This window comes from Galeopterus variegatus, unplaced genomic scaffold (assembly GCF_000696425.1).
Source record: "Galeopterus variegatus unplaced genomic scaffold, G_variegatus-3.0.2 Scaffold525, whole genome shotgun sequence".
Taxonomy (NCBI): Eukaryota; Metazoa; Chordata; class Mammalia; order Dermoptera; family Cynocephalidae; genus Galeopterus; species Galeopterus variegatus.
The window spans coordinates 298,908-322,680 of NW_007726636.1; the positions used below are offsets into that span (position 1 = coordinate 298,908).

The window sequence follows — 23,773 nt, forward strand, 5'->3', positions numbered from 1 at the left end:
TCGCTGCTTTCCGCATTTTTGGATAGTTGTAAACTTTGTAACAGGCTAACATTGGTCTGAAGACTGGCATTTGGAACTACTGGTATAAATGATATTCAGGTCATTAAAACATCATCTAAGGGTTTAAGGAATTGCTCTAGTATCTCTTCAGTTTTCATGAGGAGCTAGAATTGACATCGATGGTTCAAAAAATGGAGGTGAAAAGAGATTATGTGTCACCGCTTTGAAGTGCATTTTTTTCTAGATTATTTCCTCCCCCACCCCTCTTCAAGTTCAGAGATTCTTTAGTCAACAGAATTAGGAAACATTAGATTTATAACCTATTAAAATTAATGCCACACGGACGAATTTATCAATCCATTGTCAGATTTATGTTTACATCGTTGTTAGCAGCGTGTCAGCAAAACGGTGGCAAGCCCTTTGTTGGCACATTTCTCAGTGCTTTCGTGGGACCCTAGCACCTCAGGACTCCTCAACATCTCTATTTAAACCTGGGTTCCTCCTAACACTAGGGGGAAGCCAAGAGCCTTGGGACACTCCCAACACAGGGAAAGAGAGGCGGGGCCTGTTGTTAAGTCACGCCTTCCCCACCTGTGACTGGCACAGATGCTAACCAATGGGTGCCGAGATAGGGCGCGCCGGTGCCCCGCCCCCTTGAGCTCCCCGCGGCCCGGAGGCACCCTCTGGCCGACTCCGAGGAGGCGACGGCCTGGGTGGACAGTGCGCCGTGCGCAGGCGCGGAGCTAGACCTCGCTGCCGCCCCCATTGCCTCGGGGAGTCTCACCCACTGAGTCCTCCCGCTGGCCCGTCAGTGCTCTCTCCCTCGTCCGCCCTTCCCGGTTCCCCCAGCGCCCTACGCGCCCCGATGGCGGAGCTGCGGCCTAGCGGCGCCCCCGGCCCCACCGCGCCCCCAGCCCCTGGCCCTACTGCGCCCCCGGCCTTCGCCTCGCTCTTCCCCCCGGGACTGCACGCCATCTACGGAGAGTGCCGCCGCCTTTACCCTGATCAGCCGAACCCGCTTCAGGTTACCGCTATCGTCAAGTACTGGTAAGTCTCGGGCCGCGGGGAGACGGACAGGGACGGGCTCGGAAGGGTTAAAGCGCTGGGGGCTTTAACCGGGGGCGAAGTAATTAGCGCGAGGGGGAAGAAGGGAAGAGAATGGTTAAAGCACTTGGAAGAAGGGCTCCCTGCTGTGAGGGAAGGAGTTAAGGCTTAAGTTGGGAATGGGGACAAAGGGGTTAACGGTGCCCGTGGGTAGTGAAGAGTTAACCGGGATTAGGAGAATAGAGTGAGAACTGCGAGTGTGTATAGGAGCAGAGGGGGGGAACAGTATGAGAGAGGGAACTGTAAACGTGGTGAAAGGAGGGGGCGCCTGTAGGGGGTCATTAGTAGGCGAGGGGAAGCCAGGAGGGGGGACTGCTGAGATGGGATGGGGGATGCGAGGGGAGCCTGAGGAGCCTGGGGAGCATATGAGAAGGCTTTGGAGGAGCGAGGCTGGAGAAGCTCAGGGGGCACGAGACTGCCGAGCATAGGGGCGGGTCTGGGGGCCAGGGACTCCCCTTTGGGTTAGGAAGGGAGCAAGATGAGAGCGTTGTGCTTGTGAAGAGATGAGGCAGAGGTCTTCTTTTGATACCTTCCCAATGAGCTCAGATGCTGTCTCAGTGCAAAGCTTTTGCTTTTGAAGTTTGAGGGAGCGACTCTTACTGATAAACTTTTTGCTTACTTTGCACTGTTCTCTTGGTGCAGAGCGTCCTTCTGGCTCTGCAGCTGCTTTGCTTTAGGACATTAGCTAAGCACAGGGGCAGGGAGATCCATGCTTTGGTTCAGCATTAAAGGGGACCACAACTTCCCACTTCTAGTAGGAAGTAATTGGTGGAGAACTGGGACCCGGTCAGGGAAGAAAGAAGTGCAGTGGGACATTAGGAGGAGCTTCTGGACATTAGCTGCAGTTTCTCCTGGAAGCAGAGGGTAACCCTCAAGTAGCTCTGTTAAGGATCAGTTTACATATGGGTTGCCCTTGGGGGTAGGAATGTTTTTTCTAGTTTCCCTGTTTTCAACCTTTTTCTTCCAGCAGCTTTTGGGCAAAACAGGTGTTGGGCGACAATGTCCTCGTGGTCCTTCTGGACCTAAAGTTAACTGAGGTGTTGGTTGAATCTGTCCAGTGCCACATTCATGCAGGCACTCTATTAGATGATGCCCCTCAGTGAGTCCTGAAAGACTGATCAGGCAGCTGCTTGGGATGTGGCAAAGTGTAGACTGAAGGGGAAAGTGGATATCTTTGCTGGTCACCTCTCCCTTTAGGACTGAGTCTTTCTGCTCCATAATAACCTCTTACTTCCCATGGAGATGGCAGTCAATAGGCTTTGCAAAACTGAGGCCAGCTCCCTGTGTCAGTGGAAGGATGCAAAAAGGCCGACAGCATGGAGGCCTTGGGGACCAGCCCCTTGCTCTCTAGGGAGGGCCATAGTGAGCAGCCTCCTCTGTCTGGGTAGCCAAGAGGAGGTGTGGCCAGCAATGTGGTCCTCACTGGCAGGCAAACTGGTCTTTGGTTGAGAGGAGTTCTTGAAGAGCGCTTCTCAGTGGAAAGCAGCTCTTGCTAACTAAATTACCCATTCTGATTGTGCCTCTGTATTTAACTATGTGTTGTGATGGACTTGTCGTCGAGTGTCCTGAGTAAAGTGGGCCTTGCTCTGCCATTCTGTTTGTTCAGGCCTCATTTGAGTGTGAGTAGAAATCCCTACACAGATTCCGGCAACTGTTTTTATGTCACCCAAGTGTTCATAAAGGATAAGTTGTGTGTAAACGGTATCAAAGCACATGCAAAGGATTAAGACTGTTTTGGACATTTGGTTTTTTTCTTCCTGCTGCAAGCTTGTTAACCAGGTCATATCTTCAGAGATGGGCCAACATTTGATGAAGAATAAAGCGGATTGTATAGCACTTTGTGAAATTAGAGATGCTGCCTAGATGCAGAAAAATATGAGAGGGAACAACTCAGTGACTGGTTCTTTCTAAGATTTGCAAAATTAGGATCCTGAAATTCGTTCTTACCCCTTCACATTTGGGATCCCACGAGACCTCTTCAGTTCTAGCAGGATGACTGACCCAGGCTGCTTGGGTCTGGCTGTGCTCCAGGGTGCCTTGAGATTCCTTTTGCAGTCAAAGGGTGGCTCTTCAGCTAGTGGTCCCTGGCTAGCAGGGACATTCTGGCTGAAAGTTGAGACTTTGATAAGCAAGGATCAAAGCTCAGAGGCAGAACCTGTGCCTTGGACCCACTTCAGTCCTGTAACTGCCCTGCAGAGGGAAGTCAGGTGTTCGAAGAATTAGGTTGAAGGATGCTCTGGGACTTTGGATAACATCTTTTTCTAAGTGTTAAATATTACTATTTTCCATATACTCATCTGGTAGTAGAGCAGAGTGCTCTGTGCTTGGGGATGAGGTTAACTTTGTCTGATCCTTGGTCATTTCCTGCAGTTGGAGTTTTAAGTCGAAGCCTCTCTCCTTGATGTGACACCTCCAGGAAGATGTGGTCAGAAAGAGGGCTGCTATGGCATGGCAGATGAAGTGAGGAATGGTGAACGCAGTTTAACTGCTTCTGGCTGGATGGACCTAGGCTGTAGGAGGGACAGGATTGGGAATTTGCAACAGGAAACTGAAATAGATATGGGATCTATAGTCACTCCTATCTGTTCTGGGTTCTGCAGCTATAAGGGGTCCTTGCAGGGGTCTCAACTCTTTTCTTTCCTCCCTCCCCCAACAAATTTTCTAAATCCAGTTGTTTATGGAATTAGTCAAATGATTTGGCGAAATCAGAATTAAGGAAAGACATGAAAATTTATCCTATTTCCTAACCCTCTCAGTTGAGATTCTGAGCTATTTGCAGTGATTTTCTTACACGTTCTATAAATAACTTAGCATTTCCTAGCAGAGAATAAGGGTTTCTGCAAAGGCACATAATATCCTGGCATATGAGGATGAAACCAGACCTACTGGTTTTAAAAAGTGTTCAAATTGCATAGTACCAGCACACTTGCTGGGATAACATGTAACATGTCTTTTATTCAGTTGTTACCTTTCCCGCAGCACACTATCCCAGTTGCAAAATGCACTCCATCAGTGTCCCAAGGGCAGGCAAAGTTTTTGCAGTCTGTGGAATGAATGGTCAGATGTCTGAAACAGCTCAGACTGCAGTGTTTGTGGGCAATGCAGACTTCTTTCTGCTGATGGTTTCCATTTAGTCTGATTCTCAAGTCTACCAAGTTTTCCTATCCATTCTAAAGAAAAGCAGGATTTTCTTTTCTTTCTTTTTTTTTTTTAAAGCACTAATTACTCTACTGAAAGGAACTCTTTTTAAATTAAGTCCTCAGTGCAAGATAATGACTGAATCTCTTCCTTAATGGCTTCTCTTTTGGAATTGTGGGGGAAATTTAATGTTGTCCTCAGAGGCCCCAAATCACTTAATGTCCCAGCTCTACCTTTGAGGTAGCAGTCTCCTGGGATCATTTTCTGGATGCATGCACTCACAGGGCTCAGCCTGGCTCCTGCTGCAGTTCTCTGTGCAGAGCTGAGCTAGCCTAAGTTTGGCCTTTGTCACTTGCAATGATAAAAGACCAGCTTTGGTCTATGGGGTGCAGGCTGGGATCTGCATGGACTGGAGGCTTTGGGTTTGTTTAGAGCAAACTGTAATTAACATAGGGCACAATATAGTCTTTCAGGAATTAGCTTTCTAAGAGGCAGGAGTGGAGCGGAGCGAAGCCTTTGCTTCACGGAACAATGCCCACTGGAGATGCTCCGGATGGTCTTTCAACAGTGGCCAATTGATTGACTGATGCATCCCTTGCCTTGAAGCTTGGCATGTTTACAGGCACCATAGAAGAGAGATAATCCCTACCAATCGCATTGGTGAAAGCAAAATGGCAACCACCCAGTCTGTTTTATTTCTAAAAGAGGCCCTGACTGTTGGGGGTAGGAGAAGGGAGCCTGTTGTTCTTTGGGGTTGGTCAGCCTCAGCTGCCCATCCCTTGGTCTCATCCCAGAGAGGTGTAGCCACTCTTTAGTTATATTTCACCCCAGGATCCCCCAGGATGGGGCCTTTAGGTTTGCAAGGAAGAGCCCCTCAGCTTGACATTGTCTGGTTTCCAGGCTCACACTGACACTGCTGTGTTTTGTCTTTTGCAGGTTGGGTGGTCCAGACCCTTTGGACTATGTTAGCATGTACAGAAATGTGGGAAGCCCTTCTGCCAACATCCCTGAGCACTGGCACTACATCAGCTTCGGCCTGAGTGATCTCTATGGTGACAGCAGAGTCCATGAGTGAGTGTGTGCCATCTGCCCACCCTCCTCCTGTCTGTTCCTTAGCCTTCAGTCTTATTTCTGAGGTTTTCCTAAGCAGGGGTGATAATGTCATAGTCTTGTGAGAATGGAACTTCTCAGGTAGAACCTCTGGGTTTCTGCCCTCTTCCTTTATCTGCTTGTGCCAAGGCGGTCCAGGTTAGCACCTGAACACTGCTCATCTAGTGCAGGAAAGTATCAGTGAAGAGCAAGAGTTCCAAAACCATCAGAGGCAGGCAATATAGCTATGATACAGAACTTGGGCTGATGCCTCTAAGTCTACTTCCTTTTTCTCCCCAGCTTATTTGAAAACTTTTAATCATAAAGCAAAGTTGAAAGAATTTTACAGCAAACACTCATATACCTACAACCCAGATTTTGCCATTAATATTTTACTCTACTTACTTTATCACAATCTATTCATCTCTCTGTCCCTTTATACATATTACCTACTTCCTTTTAACCTGCATTTACCTGTGCTTAGATTATCCATAGCACATTTTTTGTACTGTTCTGCTTCCATTTATTGCCCTGTACAATTCTAAATCCTATCTGCATCCCCTACTTCCCTCTATAATCATCTAATTTATGTTTAGGGAAAGCAAACACATTTTAATACTAAGTTAAACATAATTAACTTAGTATTAAATCAGCTAAAACAACAACAGTAACCAGAATAATTATAAAAGCTAATGTTTATAAGTGCTGATTCTGAACCAGGTACTCATCTAGAGACAGTATGTCTATATGTTACTGACAAATTTAATTTTCACAACAACCCTATCATATTGGTAGATACTAATGTTCACCCCATTTTACAGATGAGGAAACTGAGACACAAAGAGTATCTATAACTTGCTTAATGTCACATTTTGGAATTGGCAGAGCCAGGATTTGAATACAGGTAGTCTTGCTCCAGAGTCTGTACTCTTAATGACTTTTAAGCAATTATATCATCTCCAATAAGCTACCATCTATAGTTTTTAAAATATATATATGTTTTCCTTATATACACTTTTTTTTTTCCTTTTTGTCTTTTTTTGTGACCGGTAACAGGATCGCAACCCTCGGTGTCGCGCCCATACCGTGACCGGCAACGGGATTGCAACCCTCCATGTCGCGCCCGCACTGCGCTCAACCAGTGAGCGGACCGGTCTCTATATGGGATCCGAACCCTCGGTGGGAGCTCCGCACTCTACCGAGTGTGCCACCGGGCCGGCCCTCCTTATATACACTTTTGAGGAAGGGTTTTGCTTCTCCAATTTAAATGTAGTCTTTCCTCCCCCTCATTAGCTGATTTTATTTCTACTGTCATATCCTCTTCTGTTTTTTGTACCTTTTTACCTTTTATGCCATCTTTTTTTATTGTATCTTTTTCTTCTTTTTATTTGCAGTGGGTTGGTACAGGGATTGAACCCTGGACCTTTGTGTTATCAGCACTATTCTCTAACCTACTGAGCTAACCGGCCAGCCTTGTATCTTTTTTGTATCTTAGTGGTGGTTGCTTAGCCAGGCGGGTTGAAAGAGTAGCAGGGCTCTTCCTGTCCTGCCTCAGCAGAGAGGCTGATTCTGGAGATGATGATATGATGATGAAGATGATGATAGCCTTTTTTCTTTGCTTTTTGTTTTTTTAGTGGCTGGCCAGTAGGGATCCTTTGACCTTGGCGTTAGCTCGAACCAGCTGATCTACCCAGTCAACCCTTTTTTTCTTTGTTTTAGTCCTTACTATCTTCCATGTCATTGTGTTAAATATTTTATAATCTTATCAGGTTTTCTTGTTATCTCCATTTTATAGATGAGGAAACTGAGTCTCCTGGGGGGTTAAATTAATTGCTCAAAAGTCACACATCTAGACTATAAAAGAGCTGGATTTAATCGGGCTAAGTCCAAAGTCTGAGCTTTTAACCACTGGGCTATACCTCCTCTCCAATCACTGACCCAACCCAACTTCCTCTTCTCTCCTGTTAAGTTAGGAGGCCCAGGCCTCATCTCCTTACTGGTCACGTGTTGAGAGCAATTTCTGGGCCTGCCTTTATAGCTTTCCAAACGGATCCATTGCAGTGTCAGCAGAAGGCTTTGGGAACAGGGAATTAATCTTGCCTGAACGGGAACCCTGCATTACAGTATTAATAATGGAGATAGAATAGCAAACAGATGTGGCGAGTAAAGGAACTATGCTAGACTTTAATTCATATTTTTAATAAGAACCTTCAGAGGGTATTTAGTGCAGCTAGTCTGTACCTTTTTGTTGAAAGATTTATTCTAGTTAAAAGAATACCATTTCCTGGGGCCGGCCCGGTGGCGCACTGCTACAGTGCGCCGCTTGGGAGCACGGCGGCGCTCCTGCCGAGGGTTCGGATCCCACATACAGACTGGTTCCCGCTCACTGGCTGAGTGAGGTGTGGGAGCAACACCGAGGGTTGCGATCCCGTTGCCAGTCCCGGTCTGGTACGGGCGCGACACTGAGGGTTGCGATCCGTTGCCGGACACGAAAAAAGACAAAAAAAAAAAAAAAAGAATACCATTTCCTATGTGGCTTAAGGATTCTTCCAGTGTACCGACTTACCAGGTATGGGCCCAAGGCCCAAAATAATATGAAGAATGTAATTAAGAAAGCCCCATATTTCAGAAGGAGCAACCTCTGAATTTGAAAAAAGGCCTTCCTTACTGCTTTTCCATTTTAACACTACCCCCTTACATGTGTATCGTTTCTACATGATGGGGCACTTGATATTCATATGTCATTTATGACAAGAGTGAGACTTCCATATGGGCTTTTACCTCACTATTTGAGCCTAGTATTTTCTGGCATTACATTCTGCCGGTAGAAGGACATGGAAGGAATGTTCTCACCTATTTATCCTGTGCTGGTCTGTGTTGCAAAAGTCAAGAGTACCTTTGTAATTGGCCTTGTACTGGTGTGACTGGTTTCTTCTTGATCATGTTAAGTTTCTTGAAGAGAGATCTGCTTTTCCAAACATTTCATGTGGTGAGGCCTCTTAAAAATGGGTTAATGGACTGTCATTTAACTTAATACTTGAAGCTGAGGTCAGAAAGGTCAGTGTTCTACCATGCAGTTTAAGTGCTGAGAGGCACTGCGTTGAAATTATGGCAAATGAATCTCTGGCAACATTTTTCTTCTACTGTCTTTTGTCTTCTCATTCAGTGAGAAAAAGGCAGAAGCACTGGTTCTTTTTTTCAGCATACATTCATCAAGCACCTGTTTTGTACCAGATACAGAACATAATAATAGATGTGTGGGGGATTAAATGGCAAGACATAATCCCTGTCTCAAGGAGTTCATGTTCTATGTTATTTATTTTTTTATTTTTTATTTTTGTTTTTGTGGCTGGCTGGTACAGGGATTGAACCCTGGACCTTGGTGTTATAGCAAGGGGCTCGTGTTCTAGAGGGGAGACAAACATAAAGAGATGGTTTTAGTATTGAATAATACATGCTACGATCTGTGTGTAGAACGTGATCTGGGAGCAGAGAGGAGGGAGTGACTTTTAGTCAGACTGCTGGATTAGAAGAGGCTTCAGGGAAGAGGTGGCATTTGAGAGGAACCTTTTAGGAAGGGACCTGGGCTGCCATCTGTAGCCTGAGACTCCTACCAACATTTACTTTTAGGACTGAGAGGGAATTTAAAAATCTTCTCGTCTTGTATTTCCAGAACTTCTAGTGCCACCTGCATAATTTTTGTCATCTCTAGTATTATTTATGTTCTCTTTAAGCTATCCTCTCCTTTTTTTTTTGGAAATAATAGGGATCAGAATGCGTGACGTTGGTGTTACAAGGCTGCACTCTAAACAACTGAGCTAACTGGCCAGCTGATCCTCTCCTTTTTTTTAACTGACATATATATATATTTTTAAAAGTTAAATTGCTACCATATATGGAAACCAATATCACTTGCCATAATTTAAAAATGAAGAAATAAACACAATGAAAACAAAGCAATGTTATTAAATTCTAGCTCAATTCTGTGGCCTGTCACAGAAGGTTGTACGCCTGAGGCCAGCTTTCTCTTTGTTGAAGACATTAGCATTTATGAAAGAGGTGTTAAAAACATATGCTAACACCACTTACCTCCCCAACATAATCAGAAAAATTGAAAGAGAATTGCAAAGGGAACTTTTAATCTTATAGTATGATTCAGTATTATTTATTGTCATAGACGAGTCCCACACTTGGGAAACACTGATCTAATCCATATTCCTTAATTGTACAGTTGAGGAAATTATAGTAGCCTGCTATACCCCTGTGATTGGGAAGAGAGGAATGCATGGGGCATTGTTTTTCTTTAAGATAATAATGTAAGCATACTTTTTTTTTAGATTTAAGTTTTTACTATATTCTAGGTTAGTTCTAAGTTCTTTATATAAAATATCATTTTATGTTACCTTCACAGTAATTTTACCCTCACAGTGAGATAAGGAATTCTTTTTACCTCTTGCTTACAGATACAGAAACTCAGGCTTGGAGAAGTTGTTGCACAGCTAGTAAATTAGAAGCTAGGTCTGGTGATCCCCAAGCCTGTATTCTTAGTCACCGTGCTATATTACCTTTCTATTTTAATCAGTCAACAGCATTTATTAAATGACTACTGTGCATTTCCTCCTGTTAGAATCTTTCTGTCTCCTTACAGTTTCTTGAGGGTAGGGACAGGCAGAAGTGCAGTGCTGCTCTGCATTTCTCCGTGTTCCTGGCAGGCATGCTTCAGCCCCACACTGGTAAAGAGGGTAAAAAGAGAAGGTAAAGGGGTAAAAGGGGTAAAGAGCAAGCTGACGGGATGAGCCCTGGAGTGGCCATTTCCACCCAAGTTCTTTCCCTATTCGCATTCACTAAAGGAAAGAGGACAAGAGAGCACTTGTTTGGATCAAAAGGTTAAGAGCCTGTTTCTGGAGTTGGAGAGATGGAGCAAGTTCCCGCTTGGGGCAGCCATAGGGGAGAAGAGTGCTTTTCTAGGAACAGGGCAGAGGCTGCCCTGTTGCTCTGCCCCTGGACTTGGGAGCAGAGCCTCAGCTGCCAACTGTTTGTCAGAAGCCCAAAGCTCTGGCCTTTCCCTTTGTGGCCAGGCAGCTGTGGACTGGAATGTGGGGATATGTGGGGCTGTGGAAGAGGTGGCTTTAGCACCACTCTCTGTGAGGATTTCTGGCTGCCCTTGATACTGCCAGCAGCTCTGGCTGGACAAAAACTACAGGGGCCTGACCACAGCACAAGAGGCTGGCTAGTTGGAGAGTATTTTTGAACTCATACAGACTTCTCTGGTGGGTTTCCACTGGGGCAGGTCATCTGCTCTACAAAGTGGGCAGTTCCAAAGACAGGCTTTCTGTGGAGTTGGCCCAAATGCTGGCAACCCCATAGGTAGAGCCCGCACCTCACCACACGGGAGACCTAGGCTCTGCCCCACAAATGCTGACTTCTCGGTAGGCATGACCAATAGAGTTTGGAGTTGTTCTTGCTTCTGTTGGAGGCTGGAACTGCTGCTGACTGGCTTTTTGTGGCTGCCTCTTCTGGGTTGGTGGAGAGCTTCCTTTTCCCTTCATGTTCTTCTTAGCTAGGCTCTGAACCCACATGAGTTATTTATTAAAACACTGGATACAGATTAACTTTTCCACTTGTTGTTTAGTGTGGCCTCGGTCCCCTGCAGTTGAGAAATGCTTATTTTCCCTCCTCAAAGCTTGATGTGCAGGAACTTTTTAATGTGCCATTTCATCCCCTGGGGTGTCCAATAGAAATCCTGCCTTTGCCATACACACCTGTCCTTGGAGCCTGGGCCTTCCTCTGGTTGGGCTTTGCTTTCCTCCCAAGGCTCTCGTGAGGCTGGCAACCAGCATGCTTCACTAAGCCACCTGCAGATGGCAGGTCCCAGGCCTGCTTCTGGCTGGGTTCAGCAGGCTAGAGGAAGTGCTCTGCAGGCTCATGAGAGGGCAAGCCTTCCCCAGGCCTTGGTTCCTCTGCCTTTCCTCTCAGAGGTGTTTGGTTTCAGGATGACTGTTGGTGTGAAATGCTGGAGTTCTCTGCTAAGTACAGGGGATCTGGGCCACCTTGAAAGAATGGGGTACCCTTGGTTTTGGCCCAGGGTGAAAAGAGGGGCCAGCAGGGGGGCTAGAGCTCTCCCCGAAGCTGAAGCTGCCACTCTGGGTTGGATTTCAGGCCTCATGTCCTGAATTTTTTACTGTTCAGGGGAATTCCTTTTCTTTTGTAACCTCAGGAAGACCTAAGGCATTGTGGGTGTTCCCAGCAGATCTGTGTGAGTATGTGGCTTTATCCTTTATAAAGCATTTCATTTGCAGCATAGATTGTTTCTTCCATCATGGGGTAGGGATTCCAAATTTTCCAATTCAGAGAGTCCCTCAGCAGTAAGGGGATAGTTGGGAAGAGATTCCTCTAGCTAGCCCAGTTAAATAAACTTTAAAAAGTCCAAGAGGTGTGGTTTTGGGATGTGCCTACCAGGTCGCAGTGGTGCCAGGCTGGTCAACACTGGGAGATTTCCTTCTCTTCCTAAAGAGACTTGGAAGGCTTTATGGGTTTGACACAATCTGATCTCTGAGTCCCAGGATTCTTCCCTGTTCAGCCCACCCTTCTGGAATTTTATTGTCCAGGCCATGCCTTTTTCTTTTTTTTTTTGTCTTTTTCTGTGTCCGGCAACAGATCGCAACCCTCAGTGTTGCCCCCGGACCGGACCGGGGACCGGCAACGGGATCGCAACCCTCGGCGTTGCCCCCGCGCCTCGCTCAGCCAGTGAGCGGGAACCGGTCTGTATGTGGGATCCGAACCCTCGGGCGGGAGCGCCGCTGCACTTCCCAAGCAGCGCACTTATCCAGTGCGCCACTGGGCTGGCCCGAGGCCATGCCTTTTTCTACAGTGAATGCTGGCACTCATATCTCCTGTGTTCTAGGTCTGGGTTTGCCAGCATTTCCCCTGTCCAGCATTCTGATTCCGAGGTCCCAACTCTGCCCTTTGATTCCTAAATTTATTCCTACAGCCTGTCTCTGAGGTATCCAACTGAGCTACGTTTCCTGTTTTGGTAGCTCAATTATGATGTCTGATCCTGAGATATGCCTGAAGTGATCTTGTCCTCTCTGACCTGAGCCCTGAGGAATGGTCTTCTTACCCCTCCAAATACTTTGCAGCTCCCTGACCTGCCTGCCAAGCTCTCAGACAAGGACTAGGCTGTGCAGCACACCCCACCAACAAAGCTATGTTGAGTGCCCTGTACGGGCAGAAACGTTGGACAAGGTCATGTGTTTGAGTGGAGAGGCAATGAGAAATCAGACCTAGCCCCCCTCCTTAAAAAACTGAACATGTGCTTGCTGAGATATGGTGAAGTCCTTGGGAAAGAAGAAGATGATAAGGATTGGGGCTGGGAGCAGCTTTTGGCTTTGCCTGTCTCCCTATGACTTTGAGGCTGTTTCCCCTCACCCTGTGATCTTCAGTTCTTCAAGAAACTTAAAACATGTAATAATAATTGCATACACTTATATCCCTTACTTTATACAAGGCACTATTCTAAGTGTTTTATATAAACTCATTGCATTCTCAGAACAGCTCTGTGGGTATGACTGGTTATTCTTATTTTAAAGATAAGGAAACTGAGGGGAAGAGATGTTAAGGAACTTATCCACCCAGCCAGTGAATGCTGGAGCTGGAATGATATAAACCCAGGCATTCTGGATCTAGTAGTTCTACGCCCTCCACCTCCTGCAGAGAGGGAGCTGGAGAACTCTTATTAAAATTATGCACCTAAGTTCAGAGTTTTCTTGGATTAATGGAATGATTATGACTGAATATAGTTAATCAGGAAGTGCTTTGTAGGGGATATACTGAGCTGGATGCTGAAGCAACTTCATAGAGAAGAAAGGGTCCTTCTGGGTAATGGCAAGAGGATAAAATTGGACAGTAGGTGATAGGATCCTGTGTCATCTCTCAAGTCAAGACTTCTACAGCCTTACTGTAGTCATTTTCAGTAAGTTGCCAGGAAGGTCTGCAATTCCTAAAAGCACAAGGGTGATGTCCTGGCTTTGATGACAAGTTCACGTAGTCATGCTTTTTCTTGTGTGGTCGGGGATATACCCAGCATTCCAATAGCCCAGAGCATGTGTTGGCCAGGATTTGTGGGGTACCTGATCATTTTTTCTGGGGATGGGTGTAGAAAAGAGGAACACTTACAAGCTGGGAGTACCTCACAACCATTTAGTTAAGATGTCTGTAGTGCCAATGTAGGAAAAAAATTTTGTCTTTTAGGTTTCTTTCTTTCTTTCTTTCTTTTTTTTTTTGGCAGCTGGCCAATACAGGGATCAAACCCTGGACCTTGTTAGAGCCCCGTGCTCTAACAAACTGAGCTAACTGGCCAGTCCTGGGAAGAATTTTTGTTTTGGTATAAAGACATCTTGCCACCCTGGAGAGGATACTTTTTCCTTTCTCCTATATCAGTGCAAGTAGTCACTTTTTAAAAACATTTTAATTCCTTTAATTTATTTTTAATTAATAGCCTTTTTTTAGAGAAGTTTTAGGCTTATTGAAAATTGAGCAGATAGTACAGAGTTATATAAGCCTCCTCTCTCCTCTGCTTATAGTTTCTCCTGTTATTAACATTTTGCATTAGTGTGGTACATTTGTTACAATTGATGAAGGAATATCGATATGTTATTATTAACTAAAGTTTACTCTTTGTGTTACACAGTTCTGTGGGTTTTGACTAATACATGTCATGTATCCACCATCACAGTACCATACAAAATAATTTCACTGTCCTAAAGATTTCCTGTGCTCCACCTATTCATCCCTCCTTCCCCGCAAACCCCTGGCAACCACTGATTGTTTTACTGTCCTTTAGTTTTGCTTTTTCCAAAATGTCATATGTATAGCCTTTCAGACTGGCTTTTTTTCACTAAGCAATAAGCATTTAAGGTTCTTCCATGCCTTTTTGTGGCTTGATAACTCATTTCCTTTTATTACTGAATAATATTCCATTGTATGTATGTACCACAGTTTATCTTTTCATTGAAGGACATCTTGATTGCTCCCAGTTGTGGATATGTTTTCAACTCATTTGGGTAAATAAGAGTGCAGTTGCTGGATTATATGGTAAGACTATGTTTAGCTTTGTGAGAAGCTGCCAAACTGTCTTGTGAAGTGGCCATACCATTTTTAATTCCCACCAACAATAAATGAGAGTTCCAGTTGTTCTATGTCTTCACCAGCATTTGATATCGTCTATTTTTCAGATTTTAGCTATTTTAATAGATGTGGAGTGGTATCTACTTGTTTTAATTTGCAATTCCCGAATGACATATGCTGTTGAGCATCTTTCATATGCTTATCTGCCAACTGTATATCTTGGTGACATCTTTTTTGTTTTTGTTCCTAATCTCCTCCCACTCCCCACTCTACCCCTGCCCATACATACCTTTTTCTTACATTATGCGTTCAGACAGTGGGACTAATTATGTTTTCTGGCATATTTTCCTGTTGGTCATTTCTCAAGCCATTAAGTGAGTTGATCCCCTGAGTAGATGCTGGGCCTACTCTTGAATTCCTCAGTCTCTGGTTTTTTTTTAAAGGCTAGTCAAGTGAAGCAGTGAGAGTGGAGAAGGAACAAAGAAATCTGTAACTGATTGTGATCAATTAGTTATAAACACCACTGCACTGAGACCAACCTCTATTGGTTTTCACTGGGACTGGCTCATAAGTTCTGTACCTTATGTTCTCCAATGATGGTGTCTTCCATAAAGTGTAGCTGGTTCTGGGGCCTGCAACCTCAATCCCAAGGTTTGAGATTGATGTTGCCGTTTAGTACAGAGTATAGAAAGACTGATGTGCAAACTTGTTCACTCCAGGCCCTATCGAGCTTAACCTTGCCTTAGATGAGAAATGAGTATACCATGCTCCTTTGAGGATGTTGCCGTTTAGTACAGAGTATAGAAAGACTGATGTGCAAACTTGTTCACTCCAGGCCCTGTCGAGCTTAACCTTGCCTTAGATGAGAAATGAGTATACCATGCTCCTTTGAGACCCCAACTAGACCTCAAACTTTCTGTCTTAGTTGAACCAGCATCAAGAAGACAAAATCTAAGACTTTCCTAGCCTGGCCTTTTCCTGTTTCATCCATTATTGTTGTCCAACTTCTTAGTTATAAATTTGCTTTTTTTGAACGGTCTGCAGAGCAACATGTCCAAGTTTTATTGTGACTACTACGATATATACCTCATCTATGACTCTCCATCTGTGAGAAAGACACACTGCAGTGGTAGGAAACACAAAGAGAATGTGAAAGACTGCTATCACAAATGGATGGAAAGGTCCGGCCCGTGGCTCACTTGGGTGAGTGTGGTGCTGATAACACCAAGGCCAAGGGTTCAGATCTCTATATAGGGATGACCGGTTGGCTCACTTGGGAGAGTGTGGTGCTGACAACACCAAGTCAGGGGTTAAGATCCCCTTACCAGTCATCTTTATTAAAAAAAAAAAAAAAGAAAAGAAATGGATGGAAGAGCAGGCTCAGAGCCTGATTGACAAAACAATGGCTACATTTCAACAAAGAAAAGATATCTGTACTCCATTCTCTGCTCCTCCTCTTGCAGGGGCAATGATCCTCCCAGGCTCCTGGGACCTCCTTGTGCTGGTATAATGCCAGTACCTCATATGGGGGGCCCTCCCATGATGCCAATGATGGGCCCTCCTCCTACTGGAATAATGCCAGTGGGACCTGCTCCTAGAATGAGGCCACCCATGGGAGGCCAATGCCAATGATACCTGGTCCCCAAGATGAGACCTCCCACTCATCCCATGACTGGACAGATAAAAATAAAGGGGAGGCCTCTTTATATCAGTTTTATATTACTTGTTCTACTTCACTGGGAGATCATGGTGCTGTGACTCTGCATGTTTTCTAACAGCATGACAAGGAAGACTTGCTCTCCCTTCCTGTTAAAGAGAGAATAGTTTTGGAAGGGAGAAGTGGGACAAAAAAAAAAGTGCAGTTTTCATTTGTATTGTGAAATGTGAAAATAAAATAGTCAACACCTTAAAAAAAATTTTTTTTTCTCTTCTCGTGTATAAAGACAGTTGAACCATTTTACTAAAAATGTTGGAAATTAGAGAATGGAGAAAAATTCACTCATAATCCTACCACTTTTTGTTTACAATCCTATATCTGTTCTCATGATGATTTCCACAAGGAATTCATAGTGAGTGATGCTGTCCCAGGTGTGCATGGGGCTTCCACTTTGTGTGAATCTCCTGTTTGGGGTTTGACATCTTCTAAGGCTTTCCTGCTACCTGGTTAATGCTGTTTTCAAAATTCAGCCTGCCCACTGCTGCTAGGGTTTCTAGATTCTGAAAATATTTGGGAAGATGTTACCTGTTACACTAACTACATCCATTTTTTTCCTCCTTGACTTCTCACAGAAGTGAAGAGTGGTTTAGGTATTATACATACTGACTGTGCTGGTTGCCCACCTCTCGGTTAATACTTAAATCCTTTAAATACAAATCACAACTTTCCTATCAAACATGATGGTGGTAGTCCTGAGGGTACATGTTGTTCCCATTGTGGTTTTCTCCTTAGAAAGGTCAAGATTTGGTGATCAGTGTCACCTGGAAACAAACACCATGAGCCTCTTTATTTCTCTTTTTTGGGTGTGTAGATACAGAAGACTGAGACTGGGCTTACAGAGTGCCCCAGGCTCCTTGTACCAAGGTACACAGAAGGTTCACAGGCATTAGCACAAATGCCTAGAGATGGGTGAGATCCTTTTCAGGTAATTGCCTGAAATAAATGGTCTACCATTTAGGGCTCGTGAGACTTTCTGTTACACATAGGAACTCAAAGTACACAGAAGGTTCACAGGCATTAGCACAAATGCCTAGAGATGGGTGAGATCCTTTTCAGGCAATTGCCTGAAATAAATGGTCTACCATTTAGGGCTCGTGAGACTTTCTGTTACACATAGGAACTCAATATAATAACACTGTATGTCTGCAGCAAGACTGATCGATGGATCTAGGAGAAAGAGTGGCCCTCCATCCTTTCCTGGCACTGGATCTCAGGTGATGAGTGGGCAGGCACACTTGGTGCCCATCCAACATTAATCATTGACCTCTCTTCTTTGGAGGGCCAGACATTCATTTGTTGCACAGATCATCAATGTTGGGACACAGTTCTGAGCATGGGGTATATAGTAATGAACAGCACAAACCTGGTCCTGGTCCTCGTGGAGCCTTCAGTGTTTTGGCTGATGGGTCTTTGAACTAGAAAACATTGTGGAGAGATGGACCTGATGCAACTTCAGCACCTTAGGTCATCACCTGGCACCTCCTTACCTCCACTTCTGCAGTCCATGCCTTGAGGCCTAGTGGAAGGCTCTTTGCAAGCTGGTCCTGAGGCTCAGAAATGGGGCCAGGCCTATGTTTGAGGCTAGGCCAGTTGCCCATTTGTCAGTGAGAACATAGGTTCATAGCAGCTTCTCAGAGAGGTGTGGTTTGCTGGACTCCAGGCGTTTTACCAGCGTCTTAGAAAAAGATAGTGGCCCTCAAAGACCCCTTTCCTTCTTGCTCCCTCCCGTGTTACTCAGGCTCCCAGAGTCCCTGGTCATAGAATCAGCTTTGCCACAGGAAGGCCAATCCAGGAGATGTTTTTGTTTTTCCAGTACTGACCTTCATTTGTTACCTGGGGCTGCTTGGAGCCCTGCCCTTTGACCACCAGTTTTCCTTACTCAGACCTCAGTCCTTTCACCATGAGGTCAGGAGCTCAGGGGCCATGGCTGTGGGAAGGAGTAACTGCTAGAGAATGGGGTCTGGCCCAGGCTCCCAGTCCCAGGGGGTCAAGCTGGCTGGCTGTGCTTTCTGCCTGTGATGGATTTGACTCCTAAATACTTACGAAAAGCTTGGCTGCTTAGAGGAAAAAACATAGTGAAAACCAACAGACGGCACTGTGTCTTGCACTAACTCCTTTTCCTTCCTGCTTTAGCTTTTCCAATATATCGGATTGCAGACCTACTGGATTCCTGCCCTCCTGGAGCCAATCTGGCAATTTTTCATTCCTGTAGCCAAGTGTTTTACATAGAGAAAATGCCCAAAAGAAAGGAGGTTGCTGAGCAGGGGGCCTTTGGAGTTAGAGCTTTGCAGGAGCATTGCTGATGTGCGTCCCTTAGTTCTGTGCTAGTTCTTTGGCCAGAGGCAGAATCCATAGCATCTCATGCTGTGGCTTCTCTGCTCAGAACCATCCAGTGGCTTCCTGCTTCACTTGAGTAAAGGCCAAAGGCATTAACCTTCAAGATCCTGTGTAGGCTACTTCAGTCCCCCTTGTATCTGCTCCATTCACTCTGGCCCCCTTGCTGTTCCTGTGAAGTGCCAGGCAGTCTTCTGCCTCAGGGACGTTGCATTTGTTCCCCCCACACCTGGAAAGCTCTACCTGCAGATAGCCCCATACCTTACTCCCTCACCTCCTTGGGTCTTTCTTCAAATATCTCCTCTCAGTGAGGTCTTCTCTGACCTCCTTATTTAAAATGGCAACGTGTACCCCCTCCATGAAGCACTATCCCCCTTTCCTGCCTAATTCTTCTTCAGAGTATTCATTACCATCAGACTTATTTTACTTATTTACTTGGTTGGTTTATTGTCTGTCTCCCCTTGCTTCCTAGAATGTAAGCTCACTGTGAATAGGGATGTATATTCATCCTATGCATTGATGTTTCCTCAGTGCAGTGACACATCCTTGTTGAACGAATGACGAAGGTGAAGGCAGCTCTAACTTTGGGGTTACTCCAGCTGTTGGAAAATCCTTCTCACCACCAGAGGTGAAGAATTCTTCCAGCCCAGCATCTAGTCTGAGAGCATTTAGCTCTTACAGGAGCATTTCTTCAGTTTGGACCCTTATTCTCATAAGAGGGGAGATACCCCAAGGGCATTCTCTGGGAGGAGGTGTGATTTTGGTAAAAATGTCTGAACCTTGCTTTGTGAGGTGAGGGAGGACCACCCATCCCAGCACCTGGCACAGTGCTTGGTATATGGTAAGCACTTAATTTATTTCCAAAATTTTCAGAGCACATTACCTAAATGTTTGGTGTTCTATTAAGTTCTGGAAATACCATGAAGAACAAGGCAGGCAATGTTCTGCTCTTGTGGATCTTACATTCTTATGAGAGAAACATGTAAAAATTATATATGGTTTTAGATAGGACATGTGCCGTGTTGAAAACAAAGCAGGAATAATGTGCTGGAGAGAACCTGGGTAGAAGTAGAGGTTGAGATGGGTGGAGAGGATGCATTTAGCAGTAATCAGTAATGGCTTCCTGGAAGATTTGAGCTGAGACCTCAATGACAAGGTGACAGCCAGTATTGTCACATCATACAACTTTAGGGGCACTGTTCATATTATTCAATGCAATTAGTATTGCCTGGAGTCGTACAGTGCTGGGATCCTTGGTCACCCAAACATGAGAAGATCACAGCCAGTGTAAAGGCCCTGAGGCAGGAGGGACCTTGAAGTGCTCAAGAAACAGAAAGAAGGCCAGTGTGTCTGGGGCTTGGTAAGAGAGGAGGCCAGTGGAGCAGGATGAGGTTGCAGAGTTTGAAGACAAGGTAAAGAATGTGACATTCAAGACATTATTTGTTGACTGATGAGGACAGCAAAGGGATGACGTGATGGGAACATGAGTGGAGTTTTAGGAAGTTTTCCCAGTAGGCTGGGACCTCAGCACTAGTGTGAAGGCGGGAGAACGGAGTCAAGTGATGGTTTTATTTCCCTAAAAAGGAAACAGCAACAAAATTGCTCAAAGGAAGTGCCATTAAGATATTTGAATCTGACTTTGATGGTGACTAGCAGGAAGGCTCATTGCTTTTTAATACTGCCTTATCTTGCTTGTTGTTGAATGTCTTGGCCTGATTATCTCTTTGGGGGTGGCAGTGGGAATATTATTACCATTTAGCATTGCTCAGCTGTGACATGATGTGCCCATGTACAGAACACAGAAAAAGTACAGTCCTTGCCCTTGGGCAACTGAGATGCTAAAAAGATTTGTTTCTTCCCGTTACCCTGTTTCAGGTGTCTCAGTCTTCTGAAGGGGCTGGCTTCTCAGAGTCCCAAAGCATAGAGGGTGGACAAAAGGCCCTTGGGCAGACACCCTAGCTTCTGGGTCAGCAAGAAGCCCCTAGACTGCACATCTGTGTGCTCCCTTCCCAAGACAGACTGTGATCTTGCCACCACTGGCCTAGCCTGTCTTTTTCTATTTTTAAAAAGATCTTTGTAAAGGTGTTGCTTTAAGCCAAAGCCAGAAGAAGTGGGATGCTAATGAAGTGAAAAAACCCAAGCATCAGGCTTCTTGGCCTACATGGAGTTCCTATAGAGTGCCAGGCTAGCTGAAGATGCCCCGGTGGGTGGCTGGGAGTAGAGGGAAGAAGGTACAGCAGGTCTCCACCAGGAGATGGTTGGCTGTGAGCTTTCACTCACCTGCAAGAAAGGTCTGCTGCTCCTGGCATGGGCTTTTCTTAAATTCAGTGTCTCGGTCCAGGAAGCTCTTTGTTCACTGAAAGCCCAGGACAGAGTTAAGCCGCCCAAAGTGTTAGGAGCCAGGAGAGTTTGTTTGGCTGGATTCTCAGCTAAATCAGTCCTGGGAACTACTGTTTTTAAACTTGAGGAATGCTGTGGGAACATAGTCCTTGGCTCCCAGCAGAGAGTCTCAGGAAATGTCTCCTTGAGTGAGGCAAACACATCCCATGAATCTGGTTGGATAGGGTGGAGTGGAAAGAGTGCATCTACAACTCAGAGTTAAAACTCAAAGGCAGCAGGCTGGCTGGTTAGCTCAGTTGGTTAGAGCATGGTGTTATAACATCAAAGTAAAGGGTTCAGATCCCTGCACTGGCCAGCTGCCAAAAAGAAAAAACAAAAAACACTCAAAGGCAGCTGCCTGCATTTTAGCCTTGTCAGAATCCCAGTTCAGAGTGTGAGCATGTAGTCACAGCTGATGTGTTTTTTCTTTCTTTTTTTTTGATAATTATACAAAATAGATTTTATATAATTGGAAATTTAGTAAAATCTTAGCTATGTCAGAATATATCATATAAACATTCAAAAGAATTTTACAACGTTTTACTACCTACTATAGTGCTTGTGTTGTCACAAAACCCCATTTCCAAATGTCTAATGAAGTATCAGTAATTGTGAATTGTTCAAAATAAAAACATCATCTCTGCAAATGTTTATTTGGTAGTTTGCTGAATTCTATTGTAACAGCTGTCCCTCAAAGCATGGTAGCAGTCAGGAAGAATCTCAGGTGTGACTTGAGGGTTCTGGGAGGGACCCATGGTCAGGACATTAGAGGAAACTGGGAGCCTCAGGCAGCTCTTGAAGGACTGGGCTGATTAAGCTCCAGAGGCCAGAAGTTAGGGAAGCTGGAGGCATCTGCTGATATTTTAAGAGAGAAATGAAGAGCAGGGACTGCTTCTAGTGAGCCCAAGAAAAGGAAAGATGAACACTAGCTTCCATGTAAAGATGCTTGCTGGGGCCAGATGCTGTGCTACCCCTTTACAGCCTCCTACCGCCCTGTGCAGTAAGTGCTCTTATCCCAGTTAGACAGTTGAGGAGCCCGGGGCACATGGCAAGAAAGCAGTGGAGCTAGGCTTTGTGTCAGCTCCATCAGCCAACTTGCTGGGCTCCTCTCTTGCATCTTACTGGGATCCTGGAGTAGTATAATTTTATGCAGTTTCCACCCAAAGTCCACCTTGGGACCTCAAAGGGTCCAAGAGACTAAGAATCTCTGCCACCAACCTTCCTCACCTCTCAGCTACCCTGTGACTGCTGATAGGCTCGACACCCTGCCTGAGCCCTGCAGCCCATCACCACGGGCTGGCATTTACTTCCTACTCACCCCTTCTCCACAATTTTAGATCTTGTAAAACTTTTTCTCAGATTCAGTGTAATTAGTAAACATTTCTTTAGTCTCAGTATGTGTGAGTGACCAATAGTCAGGCAACTGATACTTGTTGAGTACCAAGTGACCAGCATTTTTCTGTGTCCAGTGTTTGTCACTTTGGAGGGCAACAAAGGAGTAGAAGAATGGCAGGACTCCACAGTATAATGAGAGAGGTCTCTGCTTAAAATGGAAAGGAAAATGGAAAGGAGACCACGTGGAGAGTACTATATTAGGGATAAAAAAACATGGTGTGGGAAAAGAGCATCATATCACCAGAAGACATGGCAATGTGATTTGAGAAGGGCTTTGACAGGAGGACTTAAGAAGATAAGGCTGTTCTAGAAGGGCCTTTCAGGCTAAGGGGTCAGCAAGTCATGGCATGGGGTGGGGGATGGGTTTTGGAGAATAGGATGTCAGCTGGGGGTTGCAGCACAGGGTTGGTAATTGTGTGGGTGCCATGGGACCTAAGGGTAGAAAGGCAGATTAGTATCAGAACTGCTGTCCAACACCTGTGGCCTGCTCTATTTCTCTGACTTACCCTTTGGTAACCCTACCCAGAAAGGGAAATGAAATTAGCCAGACTTGATATGGTCTTGTTTATAGATGCGTGCGCGTGTGTGCGCACACGCACGCACACACACACACACACACACACACACACACTCAGATCCCAGTAATAATACCTCCTTTCTTAAATGCTTACAAACCAATTTATAAAATCTCTTATTCTGGGACTCTTAATCCCAAGGAAATTGGGATGTAAAAAAGGGGGATGTGCACAAAGATGTTTGCCAAAGCACAGAAGAGCACAGCTTTTGAAGCAACCTCATGTCCAATAAGAAATGGTCAAGTAAAGGACCATATAGGGTTTTCTTGTTTTTGTAATAGATGATAGTTACACTTCTTTCATAATGGGAAAAAAATTCCAATATGAAAATTTTACCTACTTTTGTGAGCCAAGAAAACAGTATTTTCTTTATTGTGTAAACTGACAGATAAAAAAATGTAAAATATCAGAGTCTTGACCACCATAGTCAGTGTCAGAAGCTCTAAATTGTGGGACTGGTTCAAACTCACTACCACCACCTGGCCTTTGTAGTCCCAGATGGCTTGGTGAACAGGCCACCCTTCTAATTGGGCTGATGCCTGTCCCCTTGGTCAGCATGTCTTTACTGAGCACTCCTGTGCCAGTCAGTGGGAGTGTATGAATGGGAAAATCCAGTCCTAATGGGGAAGGTAGAAAGGCAGTTGCAACACAGCCAGGAGAGTCCTGGGATTGAGGTTTGCACAAGAGTAAGGAAGAGGTAGCAGGTGCCTGGCATTGATTAGGGCCGGCCTGGTGGCGCACTGCTATAGTGCGCTGCTTGGGGTGGGATTGAGGTTTGCACAAGAGTAAGGAAGAGGTAGCAGGTGCCTGGCATTGATTAGGGCCAGCCCGGTGGCACACTGCTATAGTGCGCTGCTTGGGGAGCGTGGCGGCGCTCCCGCCGAGGGTTTGGATCCCACATACAGACTGGTTCCCG

General features: G+C 45.2%; 1 protein-coding gene across 2 annotated transcripts in view; it reads left to right on the top strand.

The window, feature by feature from the left end:
• Positions 1–662: 662 nt before the first annotated feature.
• Positions 663–23,773, top strand: part of SUFU (suppressor of fused homolog (Drosophila)) — a 105,004-nt gene continuing 81,893 nt past the window's right edge. Inside the window, exons 1-2 of one of the 2 annotated variants that reach the window (XM_008569716.1) lie at positions 663–1,047; positions 5,179–5,313. In XM_008569716.1, coding sequence (XP_008567938.1) covers positions 866–1,047; positions 5,179–5,313 — 317 coding nt within the window. In that variant the 5' untranslated portion in view covers positions 663–865. The remainder of the gene's footprint in view (positions 1,048–5,178; positions 5,314–23,773) is intronic. The other variant, XM_008569715.1, reaches the window with a different exon arrangement.